We start from the raw sequence: 21996 nt of genomic DNA on the forward strand, positions 1-21996 counted from the left end.
GCCCGCAGCAGCCCCAAGGGCCAGACCAGACAATCCTCGCTCCCCCCGCTGGCTGCTCCAGGCCTGCAGCCCCAGCGCAGCACACGGGTTGCATGGCCACGTGCCACATGCAGGGTGAGGGGTGACGCCCCCCCCCCCCGGGGCTGTGCTCCTGCTCGCTCCCTCCCCTCCCCCAGTTTAGGGTAAACCCTTCAGGCAAAAGGGAAACCCCTCCCTGGCCCGGCAGCCCCCGCGGGGAATGCTGGGCTCGGATGCCTGGCGCCCCAGCCCCGCCGAAGACAGGACGAGCCAGCACAAGGCAGTGCAGTAGCGGCAGTTCTTTAATGGCCGTGCGTCAGCAGGACAAGCCGTTTAACAGTCACGCTCCAGGCAAGCCGGAGAAGGAAACCCTCCCCATCCTCCCGCCCCCGAGGGCGCGGCCCAGCTTCCCTCCTGTCCACCGGGCAGAGAACAGTCACTTTGCAGCCCCCAGGTGCATCGTGGGACGGCAGCGGGACGCTGCCTCGGCGCCAGTCCCCTTTCCGCACGCGCTCAGTGGGGCCGACTCCCTCAACAGGCTCGCCGCGCAAGGGGCCTCCCTGCGGCAGGCGCCGTCCCTCGGGGCTAGGGGAAGTCGCTGTAGGGCAGATGGAAGGGGTGCAGGGCGGTGTAGCGGGAGTCGTGCCATAGCAGCTTCTCCTCCAGGAAGGCGAGCGTGTCCAGCGTGAGCACCAGCGTCTCGTGCTTGAGCAGGCTGTACACGTTGAGACCTGCGAGAGACCCAGGGCGGGGTCACGGCACGCCCAGCCCAGCCCGGATCTGGGTGGTGCAGGGGAGCCTAGCACCCCCTGCCCATGTGGCAGCTCCGGCGATGGTTCCTGACCCCCCACCCCAGAGGCAGGCTCATCTCAGCGCCGGGCGAGGGAGCCCTCTATAAACAGCCTCCGCACCCCACCCCAGAGCCAGCTGCATTCTCCCCCCACCCACGCTGGGAGGAAGGGACGAGGATCGTGAACGGCTGGTGCTTGCTGTACTGCAGGTGAGGGCCATGGTACGAACCCCCCTTACAGGGCAGTACGCGGCAGGGAGGGAAGGCACCGCGTCCCACAGGCCAGGGCTCTTGTGAACACCCCCAGCTGGGGCCCCCTTGGGAGGCCAGCATGGTGACCTTGGAGGGCCAGCACACCCCCCGCCCCTCCAGCACTCACCTAGGGCTGGCACCAGGGTGATGGTTTTCAGGCTGGCTGCTGCCTTCGTGATGTTCTCGGGCATCTTGTTGCTGGAACAGAGGCAGAGGAGGAATCGTGAGCTAAGCCCAAGGCTGCCCTGGGGACTGCCCCCCACGCCCGAGACCCTCCTCCAGGCTGCGTGCAGGGCCTGGAGCGCCGACGCCAGCCAGGGGGCATTGGCACGGGGCAGCAAGGAGACCAGTCCCCACCTCTCTTGGGGAAAGCTGGGAGTGCTACCCCCTAGCCCAACCCCTGCAGCACTCTCAGATCTCGTGCCAGCAGGGGGCGCTCTACTCCTGGGCCCCAGGCCCGGCCTCCCCAGTGCTCTCCTCTCCCGCCAGGCCCCCAGATCACGCCCTCTGCTGGGTGTCTGGGGTTTATGGCTCTCCGCGTCTCCCCCCTGCCGCTCCCACTCACACATCGACAATCAGCACGGACTGGCCCCAGCGCCTGTATTGTGCTAGGTCGGCCAGGTACTGGGGGTCAAAGGTCGGCATGTCCAGGCCATCCACAACGTGCAGGTTGTCCTGGAAACACAAAATACGCTCGGTACCTTTCAGCTGCTTTACCCCAGGGTGACCCCTGCCCCCGTCCATCCTCTAAGCCAGCTGAGGCCCTCCCCATCCCCGAGCCAGCCAGACCCTCCCCCTTTCAGCTGGGCTAGGAAAGGACCTTCTAGGAAGGGGTCACAACCCCTCCACCTCCTAGTTACCAAGTGACCAGAACGCCTGGCAACAGCGCCCTGCATCTGGCAGAATGAGATCCTGGGGACCCCAGCCCACCCCTCTTCCATCTGTGAGTGAGCCGAGTGATTGTACACACAGCAGGTCCGGGCAAGAGCAGGGGCCAGAACCCAGGAGTCCTTGTTCCCAGTCCCCCTGCCGGATCTAACCCAGTTCCCTAGCCCGGGACAGAAGCCAGGAGTCCCAGTTCCTACTCCCTCCACTCCCCATGCCCGATCTAACCCAGGAGTCCCAGTTCCTACCCCCCTCCCCCTCACCCGACCTAACCCAGTCCCCTAGCCCGGGAGAGAACTCAGGAATCCCAGTTCCTACTCCCCCGTGCCCGACCTAACCCAGTCCCCTAGCCTGGGACAGAACCCAGGAGTCCCAGTTCCTACTCCCCCATGCCCGACCTAACCCAGTCCCCTAGCCTGGGACAGAACTCAGGAATCCCAGTTCCTACTCCCCCCTGCCCGACTTAACCCAGTCCCATAGCCCGGGTCAGAACCCAGGAGTCCCAGTTCCTACTCCCCCGTGCCCGACCTAACCCAGTCCCCTAGCCCGGGACAGAACCCAGGAGTCCTGACACTCCACCCACACACACTAAGAAGCCCAGCGGCCCGTGTGGGCCCTGTACACCGACAGTCGCACACTCCTGCTACCTGCATCAGCTTGGCCGTCAGCGCCACCTTGAGGCCCAAGACGCGCACTTTCATGGGCAGCATGTAGTAGTAGCTGGTGGGGCCCCTGGGGCCATGGATGATGCCGCCTGGAAGGGAGAGGCAGCAGAAGGTCAGGAGGGATCAGTGCCCGCAGGAGGGGGCTGGGCAGGAGGGATCAGTGCCCGCAGGAGGGGGCTGGGCAGGAGGTCAGGAGGGATCAGTGCCCGCAGGAGGGGGCTGGGCAGGAGGTCAGGAGGGATCAGTGCCCGCAGGAGGGGGCTGGGCAGGAGGTCAGGAGGGATCAGTGCCCGCAGGAGGGGGCTGGGCAGCAGGAGGTCAGGAGGGATCAGTGCCCGCAGGAGGGGGCTGGGCAGCAGGAGGTCAGGAGGGATCAGTGCCCGCAGGAGGGGGCTGGGCAGCAGGAGGTCAGGAGGGATCAGTGCCCGCAGGAGGGGGCTAGGCAGGAGGGATCAGTGCCCGCAGGAGGGGGCTAGGCAGGCGGTCAGGAGGGATCAGTGCCCGCAGGAGGGGGCTGGGCAGGAGGTCAGGAGGGATCAGTGCCCGCAGGAGGGGGCTGGGCAGCAGGAGGTCAGGAGGGATCAGTGCCCGCAGGAGGGGGCTGGGCAGCAGGAGGTCAGGAGGGATCAGTGCCCGCAGGAGGGGGCTGGGCAGGAGGGATCAGTGCCCGCAGGAGGGGGCTGGGCAGGCGGTCAGGAGGGATCAGTGCCCGCAGGAGGGGGCTAGGCAGGCGGTCAGGAGGGATCAGTGCCCGCAGGAGGGGGCTGGGCAGGAGGTCAGGAGGGATCAGTGCCCGCAGGAGGGGGCTGGGCAGCAGGAGGTCAGGAGGGATCAGTGCCCGCAGGAGGGGGCTGGGCAGCAGGAGGTCAGGAGGGATCAGTGCCCGCAGGAGGGGGCTGGGCAGGAGGGATCAGTGCCCGCAGGAGGGGGCTGGGCAGGCGGTCAGGAGGGATCAGTGCCCGCAGGAGGGGGCTAGGCAGGCGGTCAGGAGGGATCAGTGCCCGCAGGAGGGGGCTGGGCAGCAGGAGGTCAGGAGGGATCAGTGCCCGCAGGAGGGGGCTGGGCAGGAGGGATCAGTGCCCGCAGGAGGGGGCTGGGCAGGAGGGATCAGTGCCCGCAGGAGGGGGCTGGGCAGCAGGAGGTCAGGAGGGATCAGTGCCCGCAGGAGGGGGCTGGGCAGCAGGAGGTCAGGAGGGATCAGTGCCCGCAGGAGGGGGCTGGGCAGCAGGAGGTCAGGAGGGATCAGTGCCCGCAGGAGGGGGCTGGGCAGCAGGAGGTCAGGAGGGATCAGTGCCCGCAGGAGGGGGCTGGGCAGGCGGTCAGGAGGGATCAGTGCCCGCAGGAGGGGGCTAGGCAGGAGGTCAGGAGGGATCAGTGCCCGCAGGAGGGGGCTGGGCAGGAGGTCAGGAGGGATCAGTGCCCGCAGGAGGGGGCTGGGCAGGAGGTCAGGAGGGATCAGTGCCCGCAGGAGGGGGCTGGGCAGCAGGAGGTCAGGAGGGATCAGTGCCCGCAGGAGGGGGCTGGGCAGCAGGAGGTCAGGAGGGATCAGTGCCCGCAGGAGGGGGCTAGGCAGGAGGGATCAGTGCCCGCAGGAGGGGGCTGGGCAGCAGGAGGTCAGGAGGGATCAGTGCCCGCAGGAGGGGGCTGGGCAGCAGGAGGTCAGGAGGGATCAGTGCCCGCAGGAGGGGGCTGGGCAGCAGGAGGTCAGGAGGGATCAGTGCCCGCAGGAGGGGGCTGGGCAGCAGGAGGTCAGGAGGGATCAGTGTCCGCAGGAGGGGGCTAGGCAGGAGGGATCAGTGCCCGCAGGAGGGGGCTAGGCAGGCGGTCAGGAGGGATCAGTGCCCGCAGGAGGGGGCTGGGCAGGAGGTCAGGAGGGATCAGTGCCCGCAGGAGGGGGCTGGGCAGCAGGAGGTCAGGAGGGATCAGTGCCCGCAGGAGGGGGCTGGGCAGCAGGAGGTCAGGAGGGATCAGTGCCCGCAGGAGGGGGCTGGGCAGGAGGGATCAGTGCCCGCAGGAGGGGGCTGGGCAGGCGGTCAGGAGGGATCAGTGCCCGCAGGAGGGGGCTAGGCAGGCGGTCAGGAGGGATCAGTGCCCGCAGGAGGGGGCTGGGCAGGAGGTCAGGAGGGATCAGTGCCCGCAGGAGGGGGCTGGGCAGCAGGAGGTCAGGAGGGATCAGTGCCCGCAGGAGGGGGCTGGGCAGCAGGAGGTCAGGAGGGATCAGTGCCCGCAGGAGGGGGCTGGGCAGGAGGGATCAGTGCCCGCAGGAGGGGGCTGGGCAGGCGGTCAGGAGGGATCAGTGCCCGCAGGAGGGGGCTAGGCAGGCGGTCAGGAGGGATCAGTGCCCGCAGGAGGGGGCTGGGCAGCAGGAGGTCAGGAGGGATCAGTGCCCGCAGGAGGGGGCTGGGCAGCAGGAGGTCAGGAGGGATCAGTGCCCGCAGGAGGGGGCTGGGCAGCAGGAGGTCAGGAGGGATCAGTGCCCGCAGGAGGGGGCTGGGCAGCAGGAGGTCAGGAGGGATCAGTGCCCGCAGGAGGGGGCTGGGCAGGCGGTCAGGAGGGATCAGTGCCCGCAGGAGGGGGCTAGGCAGGAGGTCAGGAGGGATCAGTGCCCGCAGGAGGGGGCTGGGCAGGAGGTCAGGAGGGATCAGTGCCCGCAGGAGGGGGCTGGGCAGCAGGAGGTCAGGAGGGATCAGTGCCCGCAGGAGGGGGCTGGGCAGCAGGAGGTCAGGAGGGATCAGTGCCCGCAGGAGGGGGCTGGGCAGCAGGAGGTCAGGAGGGATCAGTGCCCGCAGGAGGGGGCTAGGCAGGAGGGATCAGTGCCCGCAGGAGGGGGCTGGGCAGCAGGAGGTCAGGAGGGATCAGTGCCCGCAGGAGGGGGCTGGGCAGGAGGGATCAGTGCCCGCAGGAGGGGGCTGGGCAGGAGGGATCAGTGCCCGCAGGAGGGGGCTGGGCAGCAGGAGGTCAGGAGGGATCAGTGCCCGCAGGAGGGGGCTGGGCAGGAGGGATCAGTGCCCGCAGGAGGGGGCTGGGCAGCAGGAGGTCAGGAGGGATCAGTGCCCGCAGGAGGGGGCTGGGCAGGAGGGATCAGTGCCCGCAGGAGGGGGCTGGGCAGGAGGGATCAGTGCCCGCAGGAGGGGGCTGGGCAGGAGGGATCAGTGCCCGCAGGAGGGGGCTGGGCAGGAGGTCAGGAGGGATCCGTGCCCGCAGGAGGGGGCTGGGCAGGAGGGATCAGTGCCCGCAGGAGGGGGCTGGGCAGCAGGAGGTCAGGAGGGATCAGTGCCCGCAGGAGGGGGCTGGGCAGGAGGTCAGGAGGGATCCGTGCCCGCAGGAGGGGGCTGGGCAGGAGGTCAGGAGGGATCAGTGCCCGCAGGAGGGGGCTAGGCAGCAGGAGGTCAGGAGGGATCAGTGCCCGCAGGAGGGGGCTGGGCAGGAGGTCAGGAGGGATCAGTGCCCGCAGGAGGGGGCTGGGCAGGAGGTCAGGAGGGATCAGTGCCCGCAGGAGGGGGCTGGGCAGGCGGTCAGGAGGGATCAGTGCCCACAGGAGGGGGCTAGGCAGGCGGTCAGGAGGGATCAGTGCCCGCAGGAGGGGGCTGGGCAGGAGGGATCAGTGCCCGCAGGAGGGGGCTGGGCAGGAGGTCAGGAGGGATCAGTGCCCGCAGGAGGGGGCTAGGAGGGCGCCTCGGATTCAGGGGCATGACAGGCTCCGCCCTGAGCAGCCCCCCTGCTCCCACACTGCACAGCACTGTACTGACTCCCCATCCAGGGAGCCCAGCTGCGCCCCCCCCGCTGAACACACACGCGCTGCGGCAGCGTCCCCAGGCAGCACCAGTCATGGGCCACCTGGCCCCGGCTGCGCCCTGGGGCACAGGAAACAGGAGCAGGGCCCAGAGTCACGCAGCTTCTGGGGCCCTGGCTCCATCTGCCCCCTGCCCCCCACCCGGCGTGTCAGTAATGGGCTCAGAATCTGGATGATTCATTTGAATTATATGTGGTGAATCACAGAATCTCAGGGGTGGAAGGGACCTCAGGAGGTATCTAGTCCCACCCCCTGCTCAGAGCAGGACCAACCCCAACTCAATCCCCAAATGGCCCCCTCAAGGATTGAACTCACAACCCTGGGTTTAGCAAGCCAAGGCTCAAACCCCTGACCTCGGGCAGAACCCGCCAGGGCTGGGAGCCACTCACCGCCGCGCCAGAGGGGGGAGCGGATGCTGCTGTGCCGGGCCCGGCCGCTGCCCTTCTGCGCCCAGGGCTTCTTGCCGCCGCCGCGCACCTCCGCTCGCGTCTTCACCTTGGCATAGCTCTGAAAGGAGAGCGCGGGTCAGAGCACCCAGCAGGCGTGAGCACCTCGGGCCTGCCTGACCCAACTTGCTCCCGCTCAACGGGGGAGGGACTCGTCCGACGGCACACAGAGATGGGGATAGAACCCAAGAGTCCCGACTCCTAGGCCCCCACCTCTAACCACTCCCGGAGCTGGGAACAGAACCCAGGTGTCACTGGCCTACGGGCACGCTCCATCCCACTCCTCAGACTGACAAGCTGTCATTCCGCTCAGGGTCCCCACCCCCGGCTCTGCACACACTCACTATCCTCTTGTAGTTCCTCTGCCAGACTGCGACCGTGTGCAGGATGTCGACCCTGCAGAGGGAAAGCACAGAGACCAGGGGGTTGGCGCAGGCTGTGTGTGTCTGAGGAGCACACAGCAGTGGGCAGAGCTGCAACTTAACAAGCAACATCAGGAGCAAAGACCCCAGGGTTTCATGATTTCTCTGCTCTGGGATGGAATTAACCCTGGGCAAAGGGGCCGGCTCAGCAGCCACAGAGACAGGATCCCTGTGTTTAGCCACAAGGCCGGCACTTGGGTGATCCCCTTGGGGGGACAGAAAGCAGTTCAGTCGATGTTCCGCCGGCTTTATCTCAGCGCAAAGGTGACTGTGGGGCCCAGGCCAGCAAACAGCTCTGAGACACCTTCAGATCGGGGCTGACTCGGGGCCGGATCAGAGCCAGCACCCCAGAGGGAAAGGGCCCCACGTCCCGATCCCCGCCCCCTGAGGCAGCCATTCCCCCTAGAGGGTTCTCATTCCCCCTCAACCCAGACGCTCCCCGGGCCGACGACGCGTCTCTGAACCATACCGGGGCATTACTGCAAAGACATCGGGATGCAGGTCTGCTAGGCCCACGTGTCTGTCATCGTAGTGCCTGAGCGACTCCACCCAGGCCTGCACGGCCGTGCGGTGAGAGGGGATTGCAAGGTGGCAACCCCGCAGGACAGGAGCACTGGAGATCACCAGGGGCGGCTTTTCTAGGAGGCACAAACAAAAGAGGTCTGAGCCCGCGCGCTTTGTGCGGCCACAAGCAGATCGTAGCAGCCTCTGGCCAGGAATAACCAGCCCATTTTCAGCCCATGGTACATGACAGTCACGGTCCGTCCCGGTTAAAACTGACCATCCCTGATTGGCAACACATAAGTCACTCTGCTAAGGCAGGGAGCAGAGGCCAGGTGCTCATCTCCAGCAGAACCACAACCCGCTGCACAACTCAACTCCAACAGCCAGCCAGGCACCATCACACACACAGCAAAGCAGACAATGGAGCGAGAGCGTAAAACTGGCTCTCTGGCCACCCTACACGCACTGGTCACAAGCAAGCCAGAGCTACCAAACACATCCAAGAGCACAGTCTGCCGGCAAGTGACCAGGCAGCACCTGGATCTAGTGGCGAGGGCACCTATTCCCACCGCTGCCCAGCTGGGTGACCTAGGGCAAGTCCCTTCTCCCCTCCTGCCTTTGTCTGTTTAGACCAGGGGTAATCAATAGACAGACTGAGGGCTAAACCTGGACCGCCAGATGCTTTTGAATGGACCCCAAAATCTTTTTATTTACTTATCATGATTGTTATTTTTTAATTATTTTCTCTGAAGTCTGGACCTTGACTATACCTTGAACAAGAAATTTGGACCATGACAAAAAAGAACCGACTACCCCAGTAGACTGTGAGCTCTTTGGGGCCGGCGAACACCTCTCACTCTGAGTCTGTGCAGCACCTGGCACATCGGGGGCCCCCGACCCTCAGTCAGGGGCCTGTGCAGTGCCCAGCACCACAGAGGCCCTGAACCGCAGTTGGGGTCTCCAGGTGTTACCATAATACAAATAAACAGCAATACAACCACCCTGCCATCAGAGGATGAGCTGACCTCTATCGGAGGTTCGGAAGACACTTCCCCTGGGAGACGGTTATCCCACTACTACCTCCTGCAGGGTTCCCCCCCGAAGCAACCGGTGCTGTCCCCTGTCACACCCAGGAGACTAATCCAGCTGGCTCCCCTGGTCTGTTCCAGCAAGCTGTTCCATTCCTGCTTCTTATGCCACCTGCGATCTCATTTCACACCCGGCCACCACACCAAGTCCGGGCACAGGAACCGCAGAGGCAGCGTTTTAGAACCATGAACGGGACTCACCTGCCTGGGTTGTGGCATCCACGTGTGGGGAGGGTGCGGGCGCCTCGGGAAGCCCCAGCCGGCCGGCCGAGGTGGCCAGAGCCTTGGAGAGGGAGGAAAGACAAGGGGAGGGAGCGGTCAGAGCACACAGTAGTGAGGGGAAAGGCGCAGCGGTGGAAGTCGCATGTTGCACCCACTGTTGTTAAAACGCCCCAGGCGCAGGCCAGCACCCTACGCCAATGCTACGTCGCCATGGCTACCCTGGTCAAGGTGTGGGGGTCACTGGAGCAGGTGGGGTGGCTATGCCGGCCTGTCGTATACGCTGCATCTACAGGAGGGGGCTGTGCCAACCAAGCACTAGCAGGGCTTGTCCCAGGCTGGCAGAACCCGATCAGCTAAGAGTTTAAACCCCACACTGGAGCCCTTTGCGAACTCATTCATCCTCGCCCCTGAGCCAGCTCCTCCCCAGGGGACCGGGGAGTCCAGCCCAGCCTCGGTGGGACGAGGAGATGCAGCGGCGACCTGAACGGGGGCCGCACTCAGCCCCAGGGAGGGAAGAGGCCTGGAGAACGCGGGGCCCCGAGCCACACATCCCCGCTGGGTCAGCTCCAGCCCGTCCCCGCTCACCCCCACCGGGGCAGAGGGGGCTGGGGGCGCAAAGGGGCAGCCCCCTCCTCCCCGCCCACGGGGCGTCACTCCGCCGGGCTCTGCCCTTTGACCCCAGCCCAAGGCCCCTTCACTCCCCCCACCGCTGGCCCTGTGACCCCGACACCACCCAGCCCCGAGCTCTGCTCTGCGCCCCCAGCTCTTCCCCCGCCCCATGGGGCCCTTCACCCCGCGCGCCCTCTGACCTCTGACCCCCCATAGGGCCCTTCACCCGGCGCCCCCTCTGACCCCGCCCCATGGGGCCCTTCACCCCGCGCGCCCTCTGACCTCTGACCCCCCATAGGGCCCTTCACCCCGCGCGCCCTCTGACCCCCCCCACGGGGCCCTTCACCCCGCGCGCCCTCTGACCTCTGACCCCCACGGGGCCCTTCACCCCGCGCGCCCTCTGACCTCTGACCCCCCATAGGGCCCTTCACCCCGCGCGCCCTCTGACCCCTCACCCGCGCGGCCGCGCCCCGGCTCCAGAGCCGGCTCCCAGCCCGGATCATGGCGCCCTGTCCCCGGCCGCGGGAAGAGCCACCGCCGGCCCCACGTGAGCGCCCAGGAGCGGCGGCGGGGGGGGGTAGCAGAGCCACTTCCGGCGCATGCCGATGACGTAAGCGAAGGCAGGGCGCTCTCGCTGGGCTCCTAGGGGCGGGGCTGGAGGCACTTCCGGTTGGCGGGGAAGGGGGGAGGGGCGGGGTAACGCCCATCATGGGGGGAGGGGGAGGGGGAGGGGCAGGACTCTGCCCTTGTCCCTGTTGCACCTCATCGGGGTTTTTTGGCCCAATCCTCCAATGTGTCTGGGTCCCTCTGTATCCGCTCCCGACCCCCCGCGGATCTACCTCTCCCCCCGGCCTAGCGTCAGCCGCAGACGTGTAGCCGCGCCGTCCTCCGGAGAAACCTGGTGAGGTGCAACGGGGACAAGTGCAGAGTCCTGCACTTAGGACGGAAGAATCCCATGCACTGCTACAGACTAGGGACCGAATGGCTAGGTAGCAGTTCTGCAGAAAAGGACCTAGGGGTCACAGTGGATGAGAAGCTGGATATGAGTCAACAGTGTGCCCTTGTTGCCAAGAGGCTAACGGCATTTTGGGCTGTATAAGTAGGGGCATTGCCAGCAGATCGAGGAACGTGATCGTTCCCCTCTATTCGACATTGGTGAGGCCTCATCTGGAGTACTGTGTCCAGTTTTGGGCCCCACACTACAAGAAGGATGTGGAAAAATTGGAAAGAGTCCAGCGGAGGGCAACAAAAATGATCAGGGGGCTGAAGCACATGACTTATGAGGAGAGGCTGCGGGAACTGGGATTGTTTAGTCTCCAGAAGAGAAGAATGAGGGGGGATTAAAGAGGCTAGGACTTTTCAGCTTGGAGAAGAGCAGACTAAGGGAGGATATGATAGAAGTCTATAAAATCATAAGTGATGTGGAGAAAGTGAATAAGGAAAAGTTATTTACTTGTTCCCATAATATAAGAACTAGGTGTCACCAAATGAAATTAATGGGCAGCAGGTTTAAAACAAATAAAAGGAAGTTCTTCACACAGTGCACAGTCAACTTGTGGAACTCCTTGCCTGAGGAGGTTGTGAAGGCTAGGACTATAACAGAGGGTGGAGATGGATGGCAGGAGAGAGATCACTTGATCATTCCTGTTTGGTTCACTGCCTCTGGGGCACCTGGCATTGGCCCCTGTTGGTAGACAGGACACTGGACTAAATGGACCTTTGGTCTGACCCAGTATGGCCATTCTTATGTTCTTAATTTGATAGCTGCTTTCAACTACCTGAAGGGGGTTCCAAAGAGGATGGAGCTCGGCTGTTCTCAGTGCTGGCAGATGACAGAACAAGGAGCAATGGTCTCAAGTTGCAGTGGGGGAGGTTTAGGTTGGATATTAGGAAAAACTTTTTCACTAGGAGGGTGGTGAAGCACTGGAGTGCGTTACCTAGGGAGGTGGTGGAGTCTCCTTCCTTAGAGGTTTTTAAGGTCTGTCACGGAGTATTGGGGGACTCAGGGCCCTGCACCCCCGGCTTCCTGCGATTCACCATGACTCTCAGCCAGCCAGTAAAGCAGAAGGTTTATTTGGATGACAGGAATACAGTCCAAGACAGGTCTTGCAGGCACAGACAACAGGGACCCCCTCAGTTAGGTCCATCTTGGGGTCCCCGGGCATCCCAGCCCAGCCCACCTTGGGAGGTCAGAGCCATCTCTGCCCCCCAGCCCTCTCTCCCTGCCTGCTTCCAGCACTCTGCCTTCAGCGACCCCTCCCACAGCCTTTGTTCAGTCTCCCGGGCTAAGGAGTCGCCTCCCCTTCAACCCCTTCCTGGGTTCTCATGTTACACACTCAGGTATGCGCCCTCGGGCAGATCCCATCCTGCAATGCAGACCATCCTAGTCACACTCCCCTGTCAGCATTCACAGACCACAGTGAGAACAGGCCCAGTTCGTCACATCTCTCCCCCCTTCGAGACCGAACTGAGCAGGGTCACTTTAGCCAGTGACCCGGGGAAGTTCGAACCTACCCCCGTTCCCATGGATGCCCCCGCATCCCTCCCATTCCTTGGTGAGAATTACACCAGGCCCCTCCAGTTTCACGCCCCCCCTTAGGTCGGGGGTGCTTGATGGCACTCGCAGTTCGCATGTGGGAAGGTTTATGCGGCCTGCGCCCTTTTCCCACCCCCATACCTCTGGGGTTCCAACTGGGCTGTGGTCTTCTCCCAGCGCTCCAGTCTGGAGGTCTGTGCTTTGGGCTCCCTTGGTTCAGAGCCGCCCTTTTAACCTTGGCCACCCTCTGGAAAGGATCCTTTATGCTGGGCAAGGGTCCTAAAGCTGTTTTCCCCTTGTCCCAGGCCTTCCTCCCCCTCTGACAGGGGTCACAGGATCCGCAGTACTGTCGGACAGTAACAAAGACCCCAGGCCAGTAAAAGCTCCGTAGCAGCCTCTGCTGGGTACGCCAGGTTCCCTGGTGCCCTGCGAGGGGAATGTCATGGGCCCGGCACAGCAGCTGGCGGCGATACTTCTGGGGTACCACCAGCTGCCTCCTGATCCCCCCTGACTCCATTTTCCCTGGGGGAGCCCATTCTCGGTACAGGAACCCCTTCTCCCACAGGAACCTTTTCCGGCCACCTCGTCCCATGGTCTGTACCGCATTGAGGTCGGCCAGGTCCCTTATCTTCCGCAAGGAGGGATCTCTCTGCAACTCGGCCTGGAACTCAGCAACTGGGACAGGGATGGCCACCTGCTCTTTCTCGCCCGCTGGGTCCGAAGCTGCAGCCTCCCTGAGCCGCGTCCCTGGGCGTTCCCTCCCCACCAGCTTAGGGTCCCGCACCTCAGGCAAAGCACCCCCCCCAAGGCCAGGGGGCAGTGCCCCTTGCCGGCTCTGACCGCGGGTCACAACTAAGGCGGTCTGGGGGCTGCTTGGCCAGTCCTCTAGGTCCCCCCCCATCAACACCTCGGTGGGCAAATGGTGGTGCACTCCCACGTCCTTGGGGCCCTCCTTGGCCCCCCATTTCAGGTGTACCCTCGCTACGGGAACCTTGAATGGGGTCCCGCCCACCCCGGTCAGGGTCAGGAAGGTGTTGGGCACCACCCGATCTGGGGCCACCACCTCGGGCCGGGCCAGTGTCACCTCTGCGCCCGTGTCCCAGTAACCATAAACTTTCTTCCCCTCCACCTCCAGGGGAACAAGGCACTCGCTCCGCAGGGACAGCCCCGCGCCAACCCTGTAAACGGAGAACTTTGAATCCGGAGCATCTGGCCCCCCAGAGAAGCTAGCCTGGGGCTCTCCTCCCTCCTTAGCAGGTGGTACTCTGCCAGCCCCCCTTCCCTGGGAATGCTGCCTCTCGCCGGGCTGGGTCTCTACCCAGTCAACCCTCTGTGGGTTCGGCCTGCTCAGTCTGTCCCTGAGCCTGGGGCACTGGGCCCGTATGTGGCCCTTTTGGCCACAGTGGTAGCAGCCCATGTCCCATGGGTCCCCTTGAGTGGGTCGGATGGTCCTGATGCCGGATGTTCCCCTCTGATGGGGTTTTTCTGTATTTTCCCACGGGGAGGTCCCATGGTGACTCTCTCTCTGCGTTGTGGTGGGATTGCTCCTTTGGGACTCCTCCCTTTTATCTCCTGACCGGCTCTTTACGAACTCATCGGCCAGCCGGCCTGCCTGTCGCGGGTTCTCTGGCTTTCTGTCCACCAACCACAGCCTCAGGTCAGATGGGCACCGCTCATACAGTTGCTCCAGTACCAGCAGTTTGACCAGGTCCTCCTTCGTCTGGGCCCCATCAGCCCACTTGCTGGCGTATCCTTCCATGCGGGCGGCTAGTTGCAGATATGAGATCTCAGGGGTTTTATCCTGATTCCGGAACCTTTCCCGGTACATCTCAGGAGTCAGCCCAAACTCCCGTAGCAGGGCCTTTTTGAATAGCTCGTAGTCCCCTTTCTCTGCCTCTTCCAGTTGGCGGTACAATGCCACGGCTTTGGGGTCCAGTAAGGGGGTAAGGACCCGGAGTCTGTCCGCGGGATCAACCTGGTGCAGCTCGCAGGCCGTCTCAAAGGCCTCCAGGAAGTCATCCATGTCCTCCCCCTCCTTGTATGGGGCCATGATGCACTTATCAAAGCTCCGTGCAGTCCTGGGTCCCCCCTCACTCACCGCAGCCGGGGGTTCGCTGCCCCTCAGTCTCGCCAGTTCCAGTTCACGCTGATGCTGTCTCTCATTCTCCTGTCTCTGTCTCTCTTTACGCTGATGCTGTCTCTCTTTCTCCTCCCGTTCATGCTGTCTCTGTCTCTCTTCACGCTGATGCTGTCTCTCTTTCTCCTCCCGTTCATGCTGTCTCTGTCGTTCACGATCCTCCAGCTCTCTCAGTTTTAGCTCTTTCTCCCATTCCAGCCAATTCCGCTCCCCGGATGCCGAACGCCGCCGGGAGGATCCTCTGCTGGCCGGTGAGCTTCGCCGGGGGGACCCCCTGCTGGCCAGGGGGGTCACGGCGCCCTCGGTATTTGCTGGGCTCCTCCCCACCCTTCCCCTAGGCATAGGAAGGAGGGGTCTCGGGAAGCCCTCAGCAGCCGGCTGACCACTCCCAGCTGGGACAGACACTGGTGCCTGCGCTGCATTTGCCAGGCTGCTTCCCTGAGACACAGGGATCAGTTCATTCGCGCGATCTTCCGCCTCCAGCTGGGCAATGAGCTGTTCTTTGGTGAGCCTCCCAATGCGCAGCCGCCTCTGCTTGCACAGCTCCACCAGGTCGCTCTTAAGCCGCTTGGCATACATCTTCCTGCTGGCCACTCACCGGCCTGTGTGCTCACAGCTCCCCACAGTTCCCAGGGGGCCCCCTAGTGTGCCAGCCCTTCTCGAGGTCACCGCCTCTCTGCCAGGGTCGAGCTGCAGACTCCTCCGCCCCTGGAACCACTCGCTGCGATCCCCCCGGGGGACCCTGTTACTGCAAAAGTCCTTCTCGCTGGTCACACACTCCCAGGGGTAATAACCGTCTCTCTCTCACTCTTCAGCACGCCTGGTCCCCGTCAATCCCCCTTCGTTTTACTGCTCCCCAGTCACTTACTGCAGGAAGCGCCGTCCACGGGGTGCAGTAGATCCCACCGCTGCCACCAGTTGTCACGGAGTATTGGGGGACTCAGGGCCCTGCACCCCCGGCTTCCTGCGATTCACCATGACTCTCAGCCAGCCAGTAAAGCAGAAGGTTTATTTGGATGACAGGAATACAGTCCAAGACAGGTCTTGCAGGCACAGACAACAGGGACCCCCTCAGTTAGGTCCATCTTGGGGTCCCCGGGCATCCCAGCCCAGCCCACCTTGGGAGGTCAGAGCCATCTCTGCCCCCCAGCCCTCTCTCCCTGCCTGCTTCCAGCACTCTGCCTTCAGCGACCCCTCCCACAGCCTTTGTTCAGTCTCCCGGGCTAAGGAGTCGCCTCCCCTTCAACCCCTTCCTGGGTTCTCATGTTACACACTCAGGTATGCGCCCTCGGGCAGATCCCATCCTGCAATGCAGACCATCCTAGTCACACTCCCCTGTCAGCATTCACAGACCACAGTGAGAACAGGCCCAGTTCGTCACAAGGTCCGGCTTGACAAAGCCCTGGCTGGGATGATTTAGTTGGGGTTGGTCCTGCTTTGAGCAGGGGGTTGGACTAGATGACCTCCTCAGGTCCCTGCCAACCCTGATCGTCTATGAGTCTATGACCCAGTGCATTTCTCTGGCCGCTGCTGCAGAGGAATGGCCGCGCTGGGACACAGGCACAAGAGAGTCGCTATCCCAGCCAAGTGCGTCGGAAGAAAAGCTTGTGGGAGTGGAGCAGGAGGATGGGCCGGGAGCCTGGGGTTCGAATCCTTGGCTGAGGCACTGAGCCTCTGGGGGGCTCAGCTGCCATCTGTGAAAAGGGGGCGTTGCTTCCTGACTAGGGTGAACAGATAGCAACTGTGAAAAAACAGGACAGGGGGTGGGGGGTAATAGGAGCCTATATAAGAAAAAGCCCTAAAAACGGGACATCTAGTCACCCTATTCCTGACTGCAGGGGGGGTGAGCACAGAGTGTGGGCCGGTGGTGACGGGGCTGGAACAGCACCTAAGACAGAGCCGCGGGTGAGAAATAGCGTATAAGACCAGTTTCAGAGTAACAGCCGTGTTAGTCTGTATCCGCAAAAAGAAGAACAGGAGTACTTGTGGCACCTTAGAGACTAACAAATTTATTAGAGCATAAGCTTTCGGATGCATCCGAAGAAGTGGGCTGTAGTCCACGAAAGCTTATGCTCTAATAAATTTGTTAGTCTCTAAGGTGTCACAAGTACTCCTGTTCTTCTTTTTGCGTATAAGACCAGACAGTCACTTGTTCATCAATAGAGGCTCTAGGTTGTGATTTATGTTTTTCTTCGTTTCTCACCGTATGTTTCCAAACCCTGACACTTGCTTTTATCTGGCGCTTTCTCTCAAGCTCTCTTCTGTACTTTCACTGTAACCCCAAGGGCCTTGTGCTAAGGGAGAGTCTTGATCTGAGGTGAAACACCACAGAACTGGTGCGCACTGTTTCCAGGGAGACAGCAGATCCGTGTTCATTGTGGGGGTCCAGACAACAGACTGGGCTGTGTGAATGTGGCGCCTGCCGAGGAAAAGAGCAGCTGTGTTACCACCAGCCGGTAGCTGGGCACAGACAGGGCTCCCCGGGCTGTGAGCAGGTGGTAGTGATTCCCCCTGGACACCCCAGGTAACCCTGAGCAGTGTCACAATTCTGCTGGTCTGATGTCCCGTGGGAAGACTCTTAACAATAATTCATAGCCTGCTCTGACTGCAGCCCGGCTCATCAGAGGGTCTCCGAGCACCTGACAAAACAGGTCAGTATCAGTGACAGAATGATGCCCCCTTGGAAGGGGTTGAAGCTAAACTGTGGAGGGGCGCGCCTACCCCAGAATAGTTCTCCGTGTGCTGGTTTAACTGTACCGGGCTAATTCCCCTGGGACAAACGGTGACACTTCCCTGCGAGACAAGCCCAGTTCCCAGTAAGTGCCCGCCAGTGCTGGGCCAGCAGGGGGCCCTGTAGCCATATTATTGATGGCCCTGTGTTTAGCGGGACACTGCTGTGCGAGAAGTCGTGAAGCAGATGGAGGAGCAAGTGTGGGGGGGACTCCACGCATGTAGGCGGGATTGTTACTCGTACACAGCCAGAGCCCGGGGGCCCCTGCTGAGGGTCAGGCCCTGTTATGCCCTGTGCTGTACATGGCGAGCGGTAACAGGTGCATGAGGCAAACAGGATGCGTGAAGGGAGCCCGGGGTAGCGATGTGACGAAGTGGGACCATTCTTAATGTTTTCCTCAGTTTCCCCTATGCAGTTCTTAAGTATCTAGGGGGTGGGATAAGGGTGTAGGGTTGCTGCAGAGCAAAGGGCCAGTGCACATAAATGCCCGACACTCTGTCTCCTAGCAACTGATGGCCTGGGCCCCTCCTCGGCAAAGGTGCCAACTGAAGGTGTTGGAGACAAAGGGATCAGGTGACCTCCTGGCCCGGGAAAGAGACAAAGCCCAGAGAAGGAGGGGCTGGACGGGTTTGGAGTTTGGAGCTAGCTGGGGACTGGAAGGGAGGGCAGACGGGGGTCTGCCTCGCTAGGCCCCGGAATGGACCTGGCAGAGAGGTCCCATTCGCTGGACCTACAAGCTCTGTTTTACTGGCTGGCCGAGAGTCACCTCTGACTGCGAAGTGGGGGTGCAGGACCCTCTGGCTTCCCCAGGACCCCGCCGGGGCAGACTCGCTGTGGGCAGCGCACGGAGGGGCATATGCTGAATGCTCCCAGGAGAGACCCAGGAGGTGAAGCCGTGTGAGCTTCTTGCCCTGAAGACGGTCTGCTCCGAGGGAGAGGAGGCTCCCCAGAGTCCTGCCTGGCTTTGTGGGGAGCAGTTCCAGAGCATCGCCCGGGGACTCCGTGACAAGCAGTGCCGCAAACCAGCTGTTGTCTGATAAGCAGGTGGTCTCACGCCTAGACATGCGGGGGGGGGGGGGAGCGGGGAGATGAGCTACGTCTGCTACTTCAGGGTTCTTCCAGCTTCTTTGGTGTTGGTCGCTGTCAGAGACAAGCCGGGCTAGATGGGCTGGGGTCAGATCCAGCCTGGCCATTCTGCGTACTCTCGTTAGCTGGTTAGACTCCGGTACGCAACACACAAGTAGCTATGGAACTCATGGCTGCAGGATGCTACAGCAAATAGCTCCAGAGTCCACTGAGACTAAGCTGGCCCCTTGAGGGGCCCCTTTAGTGCACAGGTGAGACACGCCAGCAGGAGGGCATCACAGACACTTACACAGTCAGGGCTACCCTTATCCTATGGACAAAGATTTTTAATATAATTGTAATAATAAATTTGTTAGTCTTTAAGGTGCCACAAGTACTCCTGTTCTTCTTTTTGCGGATACAGACTAACACGGCTGCTACTCTGAAACCTAGATTCCAGGGCCCATCCGGTTTGACCCCCGGCACCACGCCGGCCATAGGGTGCTGTGACAAACTGGGACTGTTCTTACTGTGGTCTTTGAATGCTGACAGGGGAGTGTGGCTAGGATAGTCTGCATTGGGGGATGGGAGACTGACCAAGGAGAATACCTGAGCATGTAACATGAGAACCCAGGAAGGGGTTGGAGGCCAGGTGACACCTTTGCCGGTGAAACTGAACAAAGGCTGTGGGAGGGGTCGCTGAAGCAAGAGTTTTCAGGAGCTGCCTGGTGATATGGCTGGGAGGCAGACGGGGCTCTGACCCCCCAAGGGGGCTGGGGTGCCCGGGGACCCCAAGATGGACCTAACTGAGGGGGATCCTGTTGTCTGTGCCTGCAAGACCTGTCTTGGACTGTGTTCCTGTCGTCTAAATAAACCTTCTGCTTTACTGGCTGGCTGAGAGTCATGGTGAATCGCAGGAAGCCGGGGGTACAGGGCCCTGAGTCTCCCACACTCCGCGACAACTGGTGGCAGAGGTGGGATTGACTGCACCCTGTGGACGGCGCTTCCTGCAGTAAGTGACTGGGGAGCAGTAAAACGAAGGGGGATCGACGGGGACCAGGTGGGCTGAAGAGTCAGAGAGAGACGGTTCAGGGGGTGATTGACCCCTGGGAGTGTGTGACCAGCGAGAAGGACTGTTGCAGTAACAGGGTCCCACGGGGGATCGCAGCGAGCGGTCCCGGGGCGGAGGAGTCTGCAGCTCGACCCTGGCAGAGAGGGGGTGACCTGAAGAAGGGCTGGCACACTCGGGGTCCCCCTGGAACGGTGGAAAGCGGAGAGCACAGGCCGGCGGGTGGCCAGCAGGAGGATGGATGCTAAACGCCTTAAGAGCGACCTGGTGGAGCTGTGCAGGCAGAGGGGGCTGCGCATTGGGAAGTCCACCAAAGAACAGTCCCAGTTCGTCACAGGCACCCCGAGTTAATCCCTGGTTGAACTAGAGCAGAGTTTTTAGACAAACCTCCAGTCCAGCTTGAAAAGCTGCCAGCGCTGGAGAGGCGTCAGGCCCCGTGTCTGTCAAGCCGGCTCCTCTCCCCAGCCTGTGAATTGCTTCCAAACAGCTCCTCAGTACAAGCAGCATTTTAATCGCCTCCTTCTGCAGCTGATACAACGCCAAGGATTTTAATTCAGAGTCACGCGGTGCCTGGCCGGACCTGTACCAGAAATGGGACCTAATCGGACGAAAGCATCTTATTAGATAATTCCTAATGACACCAGTGCGGTTTCCTCTTCCTCTGTAAACTGCATGAACCCTTAATGTGAACTCTCGCTATCAGATCATTATAATGACCCTGGACTGGACAAAGCCCTGGGGACAGCTCCAGTACATCCATATTGTGGTGATGATTTGTTTAACATTTAGATTGCGAAAATGCTGAGAGACCAACTGGCTTGGGACAAACTGTGCCGGGCACTGCCCAGACCCCAGGCGAGATCAGGGTCCTGTCGTGCCAGGCATTGCCCAGATCTCAACCAAGATCAGGGCCCTGTCGGGCCGGGCACTGCCCAGACCTCAGCCGAGATCAGGCCCCGTTGCACTGGGCACTGCGCAGACCCCGACCGAGATCAGGGCCCCATCATGCCGGGCGCAGCACAGACCCCGACCGAGATCAGGGCCCCGTCGTGCCGGGTGCTGCGCAGACCCCAACCGAGATCAGGGCCCCGTCGCGCCGGGCACTGCCCAGACCCCAACCAAGATTGGCCCTGTCGCACTGGGCGCTGCCCAGACCCCGACCGAGATCAGGGCCCCGTCGTGCCGGGTGCTGCCCAGACCCCGACTGAGATCAGGGTTCTGTCGCGCCGGGCGCTGCCCAGACCCCAACCAAGATTGGCCCTGTCGCACTGGGCGCTGCCCAGATCCCGACCGAGATCAGGGCCCCGTCGCGCCGGGCGCTGCCCAGACCCCAACCAAGATTGGCCCTGTCGCACTGGGCGCTGCCCAGATCCCGACCGAGATCAGGGCTCCGTCGTGCTGGGCTGGATACATCTAGAACGTGACAGATCTGCCCCAAAGAGCACCACGTGTACAGGACAAGCCGTAGCCCGTTGGTGGGGGCAGGGTGAGAAAACGAGGAGGAGGTGTGCTGATCAATCGCTGTGACAACCTCAAATGTTCACTGAGTCTGAGGTCAGAGGGCCTGTTCTGCTCATCCATCCGGTCTGCCCCCCTGCAGAGCGCCGCCAGCAATCCGCCCCCGTGACTCCTGCAGCCGGCCCAGAACCTCGGGCTGAGAGAAAGGCTCTCCTTTAGAAAGGCATCCAGGCTCCATTTAATGATGGGGAACCCACCCCAGCCCGGGGTGACTTACTCCAAGAGTTAATTCCCCTCACTCTTAAAATATGCTCTGTATGTCTAGCCTGAATGGTAGCCCCTGTACATTATTTATTAGGTGTATTACGGTAGCACCTAGGAGCCCAGTTCTGGATCTGCTCAGTGCTGTAAATAGGTGTATTACGGTAGCACCTGAGAGCCCCAGCCCAGGACCCCATGTGCTGGGCGCTGTACGGACTCAGAACAGGGCCCCTGGCCCAAGGAGCTCACGGTGCCCCAGCCTGACTCAGCTCTGCTGACAACCGCCCAGTGAGGACAGAGCTCATCCATGGAGGGGGCGTCTGGTGATGTCGCTCATGCTGGTTGGGGAGGTGGTGGCTGTTCTTGGTGTGACAGTGTAACTCTGCCGGGACCGCCTCCGTGGGTAGACACAGGCTAAGACAAGAGACAGTGGATGGATACAGGCAGGCGGGCAGCACAAGGAGACAATGGGCAGCCCAGCCCCTCCAGCAGCCTGACCCTCGTCAGGGCTTTTCTCGGCCTCCCGGCAGAGCAGGGTTCTCGGGGGGGGGGGGTTCAGGAGCTGGGGGGCTGTTTCCAGGGGGCTCCTCGGGGGGAGGGGAAGCACCAAGGGGCCAGTTTGGAACTGTCCCCAGCAGGTGCTGGAGGCCGGGATCAGGGGCCAACAGGAGACGGGAGCCGAGGTCGCAGTGGTGAGTGAGAGATGCTCGGTAGGGTGGGGATAGGGCATCCATGGCCTTACAGCGAAGCCCAACAGCTTGTGTTGGATGCACTAGAGAAGGGAGCCGGCGGAGGGATGCAGAGAGAAGGGGGCCGGCGGAGGGATGCAGAGAAGGGGGCCGGCGGAGGGATGCAGAGAGAAGGGAGCCGGTGGAGGGATGCAGAGAAGGGAGCCGGTGTAGGGATGCAGAGAGAAGGGGGCCGGCGGAGGGATGCAGAGAAGGGAGCCGGTGGAGGGATGCAGAGAAGGGAGCCGGTGGAGGGATGCAGAGACGGGGACCGGTGGAGGGATGCAGAGAAGGGGAGACATGGTCAAAGCAGCGGG

At 62.3% G+C, this 21996-nt stretch overlaps 1 protein-coding gene across 1 annotated transcript; it reads right to left on the reverse strand.

Moving 5' to 3' along the window:
- Positions 1-302: 302 nt before the first annotated feature.
- On the reverse strand, positions 303-10278 carry MRPL4 (mitochondrial ribosomal protein L4). The gene is made up of 9 exons (XM_054012566.1): positions 10150-10278; positions 9065-9146; positions 7741-7909; positions 7194-7245; positions 6793-6910; positions 2593-2699; positions 1626-1735; positions 1188-1258; positions 303-749 (listed from the first exon to the last, which is right to left on the reverse strand). Exons 1-9 carry the CDS (start codon positions 10195-10197, stop codon positions 604-606), a joined length of 903 nt encoding a protein of 300 aa, XP_053868541.1. The 5' UTR covers positions 10198-10278; the 3' UTR covers positions 303-603.
- Between the last annotated feature and the right edge of the window lie 11718 nt (positions 10279-21996).

Source organism: Malaclemys terrapin, chromosome 23 (genome assembly GCF_027887155.1).
Source record: "Malaclemys terrapin pileata isolate rMalTer1 chromosome 23, rMalTer1.hap1, whole genome shotgun sequence".
Lineage (NCBI taxonomy): Eukaryota > Metazoa > Chordata > Testudines > Emydidae > Malaclemys > Malaclemys terrapin.

Excerpts from the sequence above, each read along its gene's own strand:
- MRPL4 (XM_054012566.1), bottom strand. The coding sequence starts at position 10,197 with ATGATCCGGGCTGGGAGCCGGCTCTGGAGCCGGGGCGCGGCCGCGCGG. Across the intron at positions 9,147-10,149 it reads GCCGGGGCGCGGCCGCGCGG|GCTCTGGCCACCTCGGCCGG; the intron begins GTGAGGGGTCAG and ends TCCCTCTCCAAG. Across the intron at positions 7,910-9,064 it reads GGATGCCACAACCCAGGCAG|AAAAGCCGCCCCTGGTGATC; the intron begins GTGAGTCCCGTT and ends TGTGCCTCCTAG.